This window comes from Hippopotamus amphibius, chromosome 1 (assembly GCF_030028045.1).
Source record: "Hippopotamus amphibius kiboko isolate mHipAmp2 chromosome 1, mHipAmp2.hap2, whole genome shotgun sequence".
NCBI lineage: Eukaryota > Metazoa > Chordata > Mammalia > Artiodactyla > Hippopotamidae > Hippopotamus > Hippopotamus amphibius.
In genome coordinates this window covers 111,568,655-111,582,880 of record NC_080186.1, presented here as the reverse complement: position 1 = coordinate 111,582,880, position 14,226 = coordinate 111,568,655, and the positions used below count along the sequence as shown (strand labels likewise).

Genomic DNA, 14,226 nt, shown 5'->3' with positions numbered 1-14,226 from the left:
TTCTCCATGAAGTCTTAATAATGGCTAAAATTTATTAAGTACTCACTATATGGCAGGCACAGGGGCCGACACATCTGGCATGTATCAACTCAATCCTCACGAGAACACTCTGAGGTAGGTATTATTATATTCCCCAACTTACAAAGGAGGAAACAGAAGCACAAAGAAATTCTAAGCAATTCTGCCCAGGTTACATAGTCAGTAAGCAGTAGACCCAGGATTTAAACTCAGGCAGTCTGGATCCAGGCATATCACTATGTCATTTGACCTCTTTTCTTAAAGATTTTTGTCTTCTCAAAGACTTGCAGCCCACCTAATCTCTCCCTTCTATAGTACCTGTTACATACACCCCATAATAAGTTTATTATACTCTCTGTACACTCTTTCTTGTTTTCATATTTGTTTCATATGTTTACACTTGCTCCCCAACTAAATTATAAGTTCCTTGCAGGCAAGGCAACCATGACATTTACTTCTTGCCCCTACTTCTAGCACAGTGCTGGAAGTGCACGCAACATATACTTCTTAGATGATTTTTTTAAATCCCTGAGAACTTCTATAGCATTAAAACATAGATTTTTTCCCCCTATTTTTTAAGTGCAAAATATCATTTAAAAAGGAGAAAACTGAAATATTCAGGCATGATGTCAAGGGAAAACTGGGCATAATCATGCCTTTGCTATAAACCCCAAAGAACATGAAGTCACAGGCTATGACTAAGCAAAATTATTTCAACACCTGAAGGATAACTCATGCAGTCAGTGTTAGATTTAGCATTACTAAAGTTAGGAAATGGACTATATATATTTATTTTTCTTCTGAATGCATCTCCTCCTGGTGAGTCATATCTATAAAACTGACAGACCAATGTATTTCCATCTCCTAAAAGAGAACCAACATTTAAGGAAAATCAGATGAAGTTTCTTCTGCATATGCATAACCAGTAAGTGATAATCTGTGTTAACAGGAATAGCACACACAAGGAAAAAACATATTAAAACCAGAAAGGCGTCCAGGCCTGGCTAGCAGAATCAGTTTTAAGTAATGTTTTTCCATCCACCAAAATGAGAAAGTGGGAGTTCAAAGACATAACCTGTCTTGAATCACACTAATCAACCCATGTACCAAGGCAGTTCAGAGTTAAGCAAAAAGCTTATTAATATTGGATATTAAGAAGTAACACAGACCACAAGTAAAAGAAAATACTCTTAATAAAACAGGACTGTTACTGAAACATTTCATTAAGTTTCCTGACTATAAATCTAACAACATAAAAATCTAAGGAGCTGGGAATTCCCTGGCAGTCCAGTGGTTAGGACTTGGCACTTTTACTGCCAGGGCTCAGGTGCAATCCCCTGGTCAAGGAACTAAGATGCCGAAAGCCACATGGCATGGCCAAAAAAAAGAAAAAGAAAGAAAACCTGCAAGCTAGACATCTTAAGATAATTTTCAGAGGATAAAGGAGTGAAGCTTAGGGTTTTATGGGCTCCTTACTAAATACCAGTTTTCAAATACACTGCAATTCAGTTTTAATTTACACACAAATAAACATCCAAAAGTTGTGCTAGTTCTCCAGGTACTTGAACTATCTCCAAAAAAAGCTAATGTGATCCTGAAACACAAAGAAATTCTGATTATGGGATTTAAGTTTTTGTTTTTTTGTTTTGTTTACTATCTGTCAGCTTTCTAGAACTAAGTTGTGTGGCAATAGGAGCAAAAGCAAACCAGTGTTTTTTGTAGGCAGAACTGGTCTATCCCTTGTGAGATATAGTCTCTAAATGCTTATAAACAAAGAGTACTTAATGCCACTTAAAATTGTACACTTAAATTGTACACTTAAAAATGGTTAAAATGGTCCAAAAAAACAAAAGATTTTAAGTCAATGGATTAAATAAAAAGGAAAATTACTCTGAGTTTAATATACAATAGTATTCAAGGATACAGATTAATGTCTTATTTTCAAATCCTAGTTAAGATTTTTTCCCCCAAAAAATATGGATGCTGCATCGTATAAAGAACTGGAAATTAACTGTAGGTCCCATCTTGAGACCTGGAAGGCAAGTAAATATCTTATTCTTAATCTGGCCCCCAAATTCCAATTACATATACCAAAGTACCACATTTATTGACGGTAATCTCTAGAAGCCAGTACCTCTGTGTAAAATTATAGACTGTGCCTCACTGTGACTTCAATTACAACTCATCTTGGCCTGCTCTTTACTTGACTGTCACACCACTAAGAGTCTGTAACACTGTTATTTAAAAAGTAACACAAGCTTTTTATTCTCACACCATATACACAACATAGAAGCAGAAAACAGAACTGAAAACACCACCAGGTTTCAAACATAGCGCAGCTCTCTCCTAATCAAAGGTTTACTAAAAGTAATATGCCAAAGCCCAAACTACTGAACACAAATCTTTCTAAGACTACTCTTGCCCATATTTTTCTTATACATTCTGATGTTCTGCTGCACTGGGAAGTGAAAATCTGTCATGGTTTTAACACCCACCCACTACCTAAAGAATCCATACAGCCAAAGGAAAACTTACCTCTGCAAAATGTGTTGATGTGCTGCCGCCACCACCTAAAAAACTGAAGAGAAAAAGCAATGAGTAGTGATTCTATTCCCAGGAACAAGCTTCCCTCCCAGAAGCTAAATATAGAATGGTACAATGAGAGCAAATCCCAATAAGGAAAAACAGCTCATCCCAACATGACACCTACAAGGGAAATTTTGAAGAACTGGCATGTGGATTAATCTATGAAAAATATTATAACAAACTACAAAATCAAGGATAAACTAAATGAAAAATTGGGGAGAGGGACCATCACAAAGAAGGACCCACAGCCAACAATGCAAATCAAATCTGAGCAAAGAAAGAAAAACATCTTTCTCAGAAGGTAAGAAATAAAATAAGATTCTCAAAATAATATTTCACTAAAAAACCATTTAACCACCAGATGAACACAGCATTTGAAACTATTAGGAATGATTAAATGCAGTGATGCGAGGTGCCTGCTACTATATTTAGCGCCTTATAAAAGGGCTCAATAAATATTTTTTCTTCTTCTGATAGTTTATTCTACTCTATGATTATCCTACCCACCCTTCAGGGCCCATCCTCCATTAAGTCTTTGCTAAACTCACCAACCAAACAAGACTCCTCCACACCCATCTGCACTGTGACTTTGATTCTAAATTCGACCTTGTATTATAAATATCTACATCCATTTCTACTCCTTCCCCGCTTTTCATAAACATAAATTCAAAGGGTAAAGACTGTATTTTATTAACACCCCAAATACATGTAGAGTATCTATTATGTATCGGCCATTATACAGAGCACTCAACACTTGAAAACCCTGATTTACCATATCCTATATTGGTAAAAGTTGGTGAATTAATATCACATGTGTAAACCTATTCCCAAAGACTGGGGAAAAATACTAGACCCCACTGCCCCCATGAAATTTGCAAAGAAGAGAGGAAACTGGCTAACACACTTTGGCAGAAAGGGGATGGAAAGAATCACAAGAACTGCTGGATATTACTTTTACTTCAAGAGACGTACACAAGTACACACACTAGCGCACAAGCATGCACACACTCACCCCAATGATATAAAGTTCACAAACTACTACAAACAGCTTTCATTTTCAGAATTACAATACCAATCCAGGCATTGAACTCAGCTCATTGAGGAAACAAACACACCCCGATTAGTCTGGAACCAAAAGTGAAAAAACGAAGCTAATGCCATTCTCTATGTTATCATTCTCAGGCCTTATTCTCTAATTAGAAACCATTTAACAACTGTATTTGTTTCAGAAGTCAAAACGTCTTTTGTAAAAAACACTTCAAATGTAGAACAAGCCCCAAAGTACCAGTACATCTATGCTAAATAAATAAATAATTGAACCACCCACTGTGTATCCATTTTGTTGTTCAAGCCTAGATAGGCTTCTGGGGTTCTTTCCTGCCTTTACCACATACTTTCAAGGACTCAAATATCTTTGGTAATTAAAGCTATCAACTCTATCTTTTGGGGTTCTTCTCCCCCTGAAACCCCCTCAGCATTCCCTTTCCTTAAAATTCCTTTGTATTTTAAGAATGATAGGGCTAATCATGAAGAAGGGATGATAAAAACAACCACGTTGTTCTGACAAATGTTACAAAGCTTAAGAAAACTTACAAGATGCCCCTCTAGATGAATGTCTAATGGCAAATGGAACCCATTACCTAATATTTACATAAGGACTTGCTCTCATTAATTTTTACCATCCACTACTTACCACTGTAATTGCTAAGTATTCAAATCAGCAACTATTTATGAACTTTACAGCAGCGAATACCATGCTACCTTTAAGACACTGATTCTAAGACAAAGACTTCTTCAACTATTTAAAACACTGATCTTTCAAAAGGCATAATCTTTGCATTTGAGTATCTACTGCCAATAGTACCTGTACAGGACAACCTATGACTTACAGAGGCACAAATAAAAGAATTAAGTCAAGTGAGAGCAGGATCCATAGAATTCATAGTTCCCTGCTAGAAAAGATTCCTCCTGCAGTTACTTACCAATCTCATTTATAACCATACTTTGTATACAGGGCTAAAGAAACCAGGATTAGTATTTTAAAACTTTGAAAAAACTGCCCCCCAACAACCAATATGCTCTTTATTTAACACATGCAGAGCATATCTGCTTGAAATAAGTATTTGATGCAATTACAATAGCACAAATAAAAAGCTATCCCAAGTTAGCATGCCATCCACACAAAATTGCTAATTTTGCTATCAAGCTAATCTTAAAGATTTAGAATTGATATTGTGTTATTTAAAACCAAGATTATTGTATCAACGTTTAGACGTTTGTACCAAACTAGATCCCATGCCATATGTTGCCCCAGAAGCTCCAGTTCATTTATACATATATTCACTGATCATTAATAAAGTTAAACTAATTGTACATACTGTAAAATGTGTAGTTTTTCCTGGTTGTGGAAGGGACCTTCAACTTTATAGTCTGCCAACAGCAACAGTAAAGGAATTATTTACTGCCATTAAAATCCCCAAAGTCATTCAGTGATTAAAAGAAACTTCAAATTACAGATTCTTTTTATGCAGTCAGTATTTCCTCAATTGCCCAACTAATGTTTAAGCAGACAGCCACAAAGGAACAAATGTGTTCATTACATTTACCCCCAAAAGGCCCTCCTATCAACACTATTCTACTTTTGATTAAGCTTTCATAGTTTTAATCATATTAACCAAGAAGGAATATATAACACTGTCACTTTCAGAAATAACTTTCCCTTTTTTATAAGAGCCAATTTCAAGCATTACCAACACATTAATATTATAGTGGCAAGATGGCACAAGTTTGACCTCAATAATCCTAATAGGGACAAGGGACCCAAGGCTTCCGCAAGAATGACAACTCAGTTTCCCTGGCTAGAACAGCCTGTTTATCTTACTATAGATATCTTTGTCAGAAGTTGCTTCCCAGCCCACCAAAGAGCAGTCACTAAAAACCAACCAATAATCCAAGAGAACCCTAAATTCTCAGAAAATATATGAAAACTTACCAGATTTACTCTGATATGGATACAGAGGTTTCCAAGGAATGCCACAGTAGATCTCATCACACCCACTATCACATCATTTTCCAAATTTTCCCATTTTTCTTCCCCTTCACTCTGCCACTTTTCTTCTCTCTCTCAGCAGAGAGTATAAGATACAAAAGAAATTCCTTTCTATTCATTCAGCTGATGCTGAAAAAAATAATTCTGATAACAGAATGCCTGATTTATTCATGGGCTTGTACAATACCTGGAATCATCTGTCACTTCTTCAATAAAGCCTGATTCACATCTGGGACAAATATATTCCTATAAAAGAAAAGAAGACATAAATAAAAGTCTTTCACCAGAAAGCCAAGCATATAGTTTCGGAATAATATGCAGAACACAAGCTGATGCTGTGAAATGTTGTATGTACTTGCTGACTCCGGGATAGTTTTTTCTGTTATACTTTGGCAAATAAAGAATTCCATGAGATGTCTATAGAATAGCTTTACAAGCAGTTCCCACTGAGAGCTAAAAGAAGAATGTCAAAGTTGGTTTTTTTTAAACTGGAATGAATTTATTATCTAATTTTCTATTCAAATCTAATGAAAAAGCTCCGCTACATATACCAGAATAGTAAAAGATTATAATATTCATGGGTACAGAAATTGCTAATTTTTTTTACTATGTACATATAGGAGACATAAACTGAATCACAGAATAAATCAATTTGTAGACTATGAATTTACAATGAAGTTTTACAATATTTCTAATCTGTTTTTTGATTATCAATGGTTCCAAATAAAACTTAATATTCTCAGGTATTCTATAGAAATGTTAATTCAAATAACCAGAACAATTCCATTAGATCAGCTTCTATTTCCTTCACTACCATAAATCTTTCTTTTAAATAAATAATATCAAGCTTTGGGGCTGATAAGAAAGAATATACTTTAGAGACTGCCTTACCATAGTTTTAAAAAGTATATTTTAACTACCGATTAAAATACATCTGGGAAAGACATTTTCAACTATTTTCTTACTCTATATTTTCTAAACCCAAAAGTTTGTCTTATCAGAAGGAAATGTAAGCTGTATGTACCTATTCAAATAAAGACAGAATAGTAATAACTCAAACATTCAAATGCTTTCTTTTTTTTTTTTTAATTTATTTATTTATTTTATTTATTTATTGGCTACATTGGGTCTTTGTTGCTGCACACGGGCTTTCTCTAGGTGCTGCGAGTGGGGGCTACTCTTCACTGTGGTGCGCAGGCTCCTCATTGTAGTGGTTTCTCTTGTTGTGGAGCACGGGCTCTAGGTGCATGGGCTTCAATAGTTGTGGCACATGGGCTCAGTAGTTGTGGTTCATGGGCTCTAGAGCACAGGCTCAACAGTTGTGGCACATGGGCTTAGTTGCTCCATGGCATGTGGAATCTTCCCAGGGCAGGGCTCAAACCCGTGTCCGCTGCATTGGCAGGCGGATTCTTTACCACTGGGCCACCTAGGAAGTCCCAAATGCTTTCTTAAAAGAGATATAAAGAAAAAAAAGGCCAATCCCTTCCGTCAACGAGATTAGTTTGGTGAGGAGACAGTCAATGCAAGAAACAGTAAAATTTAATAAAATAATTGCTTTAATCAATGCACAGTGGGAATATAAACAAATACCAAAGTTTGCCTGAGGGAATCAGGGAAGGCTTTACCTGAAACAGAGACTTAAAATATTAGTCTGTTGGCTCAATAAAAAAGGAAATTATGGGTTAAAAATCATAACAATAGAATACAGCATGCATGGAAGTTGGAGCGGAATGGTATGATGAATGTGAATAGGCAGGCTGGAACCAGACTGTGGAAAACTTCACATTACCATGAACTTTACCCTGTGGATTAGACTCTCTCAACCTTTTTTCTCCTCTATACACATGAAGGAAGAGAAACGCTCATAATGGGCATACTGTGAACTACTCCAGAAATGAAATAATCTGGACCATATAAATCCCTGAGGCCCTCCCTCTACTCCTTCATCCCCCATCCTCCCAGGTATCCTCCCAGGTAGCAGTAATTACATTCCTTTCTCTACCACTAAGAAAGTTTATTTGAAAGCAAGTGAGACTGACTTTAGAAGGACTACCTTAAATCTATTGTCTAAAGTTAAAAAGAAAATAAAAAAGATTTGGTGTACCTCATAAGCTGGTACAAGAGTGTAAAGCAATTATATTCCAATAAAGAGCTTAAAAAAAAATCAACTACAAAATGTTGTGATTTGTCACCATCTCAGTGCCAGGTGCTCCTCTTTCTTTTTTCTTCCTCTCTCACTTATTCCCATTGCTTTAAAATCCCCTAATGAAAAAATCAAAATTAAAAATAAATAAATAAATATCCCTTTATGTGGAATGACTCCCAAATGTTTACCTCCAACTCAGGCCACTCTTCTGAACTCCAGATTCATTTACACTCATATGTATATTCTCTCATGCTCTTTCTCTCACTCATATGCACACGTGCACATGCGCACACACACACAAATACACACACTCTCTCTCGAGAGGTGGCATATCAGTTTGTTCATACTAGAAAACTGGGATTCGTTCCTGACACTTCCCTCTCTGTTATCTTCCACAACCAACCATCAAATCCTGGCACTCCTACCACAAACACATTTCTCAAATCTACCCCTTGCCCCACTGCCTACTATCTTAACCCAAGCCAGCGCTGGCCCTTAACAATGACTAATCTCCCTCTTAAGTGTTGTCCTGCTTCCCTTCCAGTCTCTTCCCATCTGTTCTGCATGCTGAAGTTAGAATGATCTTTTTAAAACATTAAATGGGCCATATCATTTCCCATTTTAAAACCTTTCAACTATTTCCAAAAACATTTGGAATAAAATCAAACTCTTAAATATGACTTACAAGGCCCTGATTCAGCTCATCTCTGTTTAACTTGCCAACCTCATTTCAGGCTACCCTCCCTCAGTGAATTCCAGCCACATGGGCCTTCTTCCAATTCTTCTAACTCAAGCTCATCCCCACCTCAAGCCTTCATACATTCTGCTCCTACAACTGAAACTTTCTGCATGGCAAGGGACCTCTAGTCCTTTAGGTCTCCATTTTAAGGTCATGTCAGAAAGTTCCTCTTTCATCATCCAATTTTAAGTGGTTTCCTCTTATTTTCTTCTACAGCACCCTGCTCATTCCTTTATAGTGCTTTTCACGATTTTTAATTATATATTTGTTTAATGCTTTTTTAATGTCTGTCACCATTCAATAAACTTCAAGTTTCATAAAGGCAGGGTCCAGATCAGTTTGGTTTACCATTATATCCTCAGGACAGACAGACAGGTGTTCAATAAATATTTACTGAATAAACAAACATGAAATTACTTGCCACACACCTCACAGTTAGGAGTCAAAGTACCAGAATCTAATACAATCAGAGAATGGTTAGGGTGGAAGTAAAGAATTAAAAGAGCTGGAAGCTTAAGAAGTTGTGGCCTGCTCCTGGGATAATGAAGCCTAAGATTTCAAAAGTAGCAATGTTCTGGGTGATCACAAAGTCCAAGATACAGCTATGGGAGTAGGGATGAAGGTCTTTAGAGTAAGAGTCGTCTACATTGATACTGAATTTCCAATGATGTTTAGAGCTGTGGTAGAGAGAAAATAATTTCAAAAGGCAGATATCACAATTGGGAAGACGAAAAAGACTTGAAGCAAGACTCACACTGATTTAGAGTAGAGAAATGTACAAGTCCTCTCTTCATGATCCCAGGCATGGTTCTAGGAACCAGGCTGCCAGCCTTCACACACAGCTCCTTCACAGAACAGGACACTTCAACAGTATAAACCAAATTACAGAAGTACTATGGGCTTCTTCCAGCCACTAGGTTCTCCTTCCGTTTACGAGCACAATCAAACACTTCTAAATAATTCTATTTTGATTACAGGGAAGACAACGAAAATGCCTTCCAAATATTCTGTGAATTATTCTTGATAAAAGTAGCTTATTATAGAACAAACAAACCTCTCAGTTGCGAACTATCCCTCCTAAAATCAACATTACAGGAAATACAAAGAACTTTTCAGATTTCATAAGCCCGTCATTCACTAATTATCAAAGTAAAAAATGCATACTTGTCTCCTACATGCTTCGGTAGTCCGATCTCAGAACAAAGGTCTGGTCTGAAAAAATCATTCTCTTGGAAGCCTAAAAACCCCCAAATAACATTCTGAAGCTATTACAGTTTCAGTTTCTAGATATTCTTTTTAAAGGTCTGATAGCACTCTATTTACTACTACCATTTTCTTCTGAAATCACACTACTTTCCCCCTGATTTCCAGCAACTGCTTCAAACTAACCTGGAATTGGGGTGTTGAGTAAGGGTAGAGGTGAATGAAGAATATCGGCCATGAGTCGATAATTATTATAATTACATGTGGGTTGGGTTTCTTATACTATTCTCTCTACTTTTAATATGTTTGAAATTTTCCATGAAAAAGGTTTTTTTGTTTTAAGTTACATCAGTCTGAGAAACATAGTCAGGTCAGGAAAATGTTAACCAAACTATGTACTAAACTGTGAAAAGTAAAAGCAGATTAGAAATAATCTATTATGTTACAGAATTAAGAGGAGAGGGTACTTGGATTTATGAAACACCTATGTGCTTGACATTGTCTATTCCTCTTAACTCTGTGAGGAAAATATTATTTCTACTTCACAGATAAGAACATGAAGTTGTGAGGAAGAAAGAAGTAAGTTACCTGTAGCAGAGATGATTTTCCAAAGATGGCCCCAACAAAATCTCCCAACCCACATGCTCTTCTACAATGCGACCCTCCACTCCACCCTCTTTGAATCTGGAAGGCCCTGTGACTTCTTTACCTGTAGAATACTGAGCCAACTCCAGACAATGCCCTTAACTGCCTAACAGTTTCTGCTTCCTGACTCTTAAATCCCTGAGCAGCCACAAAAGTCTGGGTTACCATGTTGGACAGAGAGGCCACACAGAGAAGCACTAAGACATCAGAGAAGGATTGGATTGTAAGAGGGAAAAACTATCTTTTAAGGTCCATTCCAGTAGAGCCTTCAGATGGCTCCCTCTCCAGTTTCTGTCTGACCATAAACGAATGAAAGATCTGACGTGAGAATGGACCAGCTGAACTCTGTAAATCCACAGGAACATGAAAGATAATATTGTTTTAAGCCACTAAATTTGGGGGTGATTTTTTTAGACAGTAACAGAAAACCAGAAAATTACCCAAGGGATGAAGAAGAGCTTTGAATCTTGGTCTTTCTTGAATTCAAAACTCCATATTCTTTTCATTACACTTTATTGATTGAAAATACTCTTTCAGAGAAAGGAACAGGAACTAAAATTTGCTGAGGACTGAATGGAAAAGTTTATGTCAAGGCCAAATGAAGCCTTGGGACATTCAGCAGCCTCTCAGCCCCCTCCTTCCCTTACAGGGGAGTATTACCCTGATGAACATACAGTGCAGAGTCTGAAATCTTCAGTCTCACAAGTTCAGAAATCTAATTTAGCACCTAGAGAAGATCTGTCTCTTAGAGGAAGATTCACATAAAACCAAATTCAGAGGCCATATATATAAAACCCAGAATGCCAATTTAATTTCAATGAAAAAAGAGTTATCAAGTAGCCCATTTACTTTTACTATTCAGCACAGTTTTCCTCAATAAATAAACCTACCTGAATACAGGAAAGAGGCATAGGCATAGAGGAGAGAGTTTTGTAATTAGAGACCTAAATTCTAATCTCAGGTCTCTATTTATTAGATACGAGGTCTTGGGAGAGTCACATTATCTTTCTGAGATTCAATTTCCTCATCTGTAAAATGGAGATGCTTGCTTCAATGCTGTATTTTGTAAAGGTTAAGATGTTTTCAAAATATCTAATTCAGTGATTGCCACATTAGATAGTGGACATTTAATAAATACAGCTATTATAGTTATTCCAGATTATAATCACCTGCTAAATAAGCAGAGAATTAGAGCAGTAGGCAACTGGATGTATAGCTTGTGTCATCATGCTAGGATAGCCCAACAGATCCATTCCCACCATGAGCATAAACCAGATCCTCAAAATCAATGATCTGGGTCTCCTCTCCCTCTGTGCAGGAAGAACACAACATATGTTCGCCTCTGACTCTTTATTTTCTATTCTTCCACTGCTGACCCACAACTCCCACACCCCTCTTCTAATAGACACATTCTTTTTCCCGTTAGAATATAATGGAAAAACTTGGCTGTATTTTCTTACTTACAATCACAATTTAGTCCTGCCCTACAACCAGAATGGATTTTAAGTATTTATCTCTTGGGTCACTTCTAAAGATGGCTAACTTGGCATTTTAATTTTTCCTAATTTTTTTTCAGAGGTAATGTTAACTTCAATTTGGGTGAACATCCATGAATTATGGAGAAGTTGTAAGAAGATCAAACAAGAACCAAACACAGTCTCTCTCTGACTACACTCCTCCCACACCCAGGCCTTAAGCCTTAGTATCATCCTGATATACTCAGATAACAGAGTTTAAAATTTTAAACATAATATATATTTGGGGGGGAGGGCAAAACCAAGGATAAGAGTGAATTAAGGGCCCATTATATGTCTGGCACTATGGATATCTCTCCTCTGCTTAAATATGAATATATCAAATCTTCACACCAATCCCTTCCCCAAATATTGCCAATGTATGTAGTCCCCACAGTCAGTGAGTCTTATCAAAAACTTTCATTAGGTCATTCCTATCATCCTGTCTTTAAAAGAGAAGTATAACAACCCTAAGTTACTTACCCAGAATCACTGGAAACAGGAACCTAGTTGTTTCCACCAAACTAAGCTGCTTTCCCCTAGGGTCTGAAAGTTTACCACATACAACTTGAATCAAAACACTCAGTAGCAGGTACACTTGAATGAACTACTTCAGACGTTCCACTATCTATTTCATCTAAGAATACCCACAAACAGAAATATTTTTCACCATTAATAGTCTGAATCAGGGACAACTCCCTACGTACAGCTTAGCCCTGATGCTTACCCACTTAGAACACTACTGGGGAACACAGAGCACTTGGAATACAAGAGAGAAAGGGAAAGGGTGGTTTTAACGCATTCTTTTCTTTCTTATATTTCAAGGGATCAATTATCACAAAATGTGAGGTCTTGGTAGAACAATGACTACAAGCCAGGACTTATTCATATTAAGTCCCCTGTGAAATTTACATACCTTTGAATTTTATGCAAATTTATATTCAATGTTTATTCAGAACATGAAATATAAAGACTTACTATTTATTTCCTAATTCCACAGCTTTGCTTTTCTATATGTTCATGATCAAAGTCTATTTTTTTTATTTTATCTAAAAGAGAAGGCTATTTTCTGTGTCATTTGACAGAGTCAAAATCTAAGATCACAATATTATGTCAGTCATGTTCTACTGTTCACATTCTCTTTTGAGTATCACAAGGCAAAACTGTTCAGAAACTCCTAATTAGGATTACGAATACAAACTGTTTGAAACACATCACAGTTCCTACCTAGGAACTGTTCCTACCCAGCGCACCATGAATTTCATGCCAACTCACATCTTTAACGTCAAAGAGGCTACTTTTTCCATAATCCCCTATGATTATCCCTTTACAAGCCAGGTTACACCTCCTCCCTTTTCAAAAGTATCAAGTGAACCCCAAAACAAAGATAACAGAACTGAGATAGGCTGGGACCTGGGACCTGGAACCCTTTACTGGAGTGCTTGCACCTGGACAAACTAAGGAACTAAAAATAACTGCACATATTCACATTTGGGGCAATTATGAACAACAGAATACAAAAATGCCAGGAACCAACTGACTTTTTGGAGGTGTCGGGAGCAAAAGCACATGATCCCTGCACACAGCACCACCAGGGGCAGGGCGGAGGTTGGGGTGGGGGAGGAAAAGACCACCTAAACTATGGCCTCTTGCCCAACCCATCAATCTGCCCCTACCCTCACCTCATTTAAGGAACCAACTAACTTGCCCCACCTCAGAAAGCGAGCAAAGGCACCTGTTTCTTATTTTCACTCCCTCATGCTGTAGTCCCAATAAAAGCCTTGCCTGAATTTCTGGCCTGGCCTCTTATCAATTTCTATTAATTAAAGAATCCAAGGACCCAGGCTGGTAACAGAACTTCTGAGTTCTATTCCCAGTTCAACCAGTTCATGGTCTTTGGGAAGACCTGTTTCCATCTGTAAAACTAGAGCACAAATGTTGTCCTCATTTACTTGTCTCCCCTAACTCTCCTTCAGGAAAACAAGAAGTCTCACTCATTCAATTCTTATTTTGAGGATAAGTACTTAAGATTAGGATATTCATAGAAGTTTGTTAAATGTGCCTTTACTTCCCTAAGTGTCATTTTATTATTAGAACATAAACTTTGTACATGATTTCAGTGACTTTTAATCCCAGGTTATTTTTCTTTCCCCACCAAGCATGGTTTTCTTTCTGAACAATGCTTGGAATTTGATCCTAGAATACAGTTGCTGAATGAATGAATGTTGTCAGTTTACGCAAGAAGATTCTATCAGTATAAACTGAATGTAAGAAGATAAAATTTTCCCCCAAACTATGATGGTACACAATAGAACTAAGGGCAGAC

General features: G+C 37.0%; 1 protein-coding gene across 1 annotated transcript in view; it reads right to left on the bottom strand.

Annotated features, from left to right (window-relative positions):
- Positions 1-14,226, bottom strand: part of RNF115 (ring finger protein 115) — a 67,103-nt gene that overhangs the window by 40,326 nt on the left and 12,551 nt on the right. Inside the window, exons 2-3 of the mRNA XM_057721416.1 lie at positions 5,841-5,899; positions 2,554-2,596 (exon numbers count right to left, since the gene is read on the bottom strand). Of these exons, the coding sequence (XP_057577399.1) occupies positions 2,554-2,596; positions 5,841-5,899 (102 nt within the window). The remainder of the gene's footprint in view (positions 1-2,553; positions 2,597-5,840; positions 5,900-14,226) is intronic.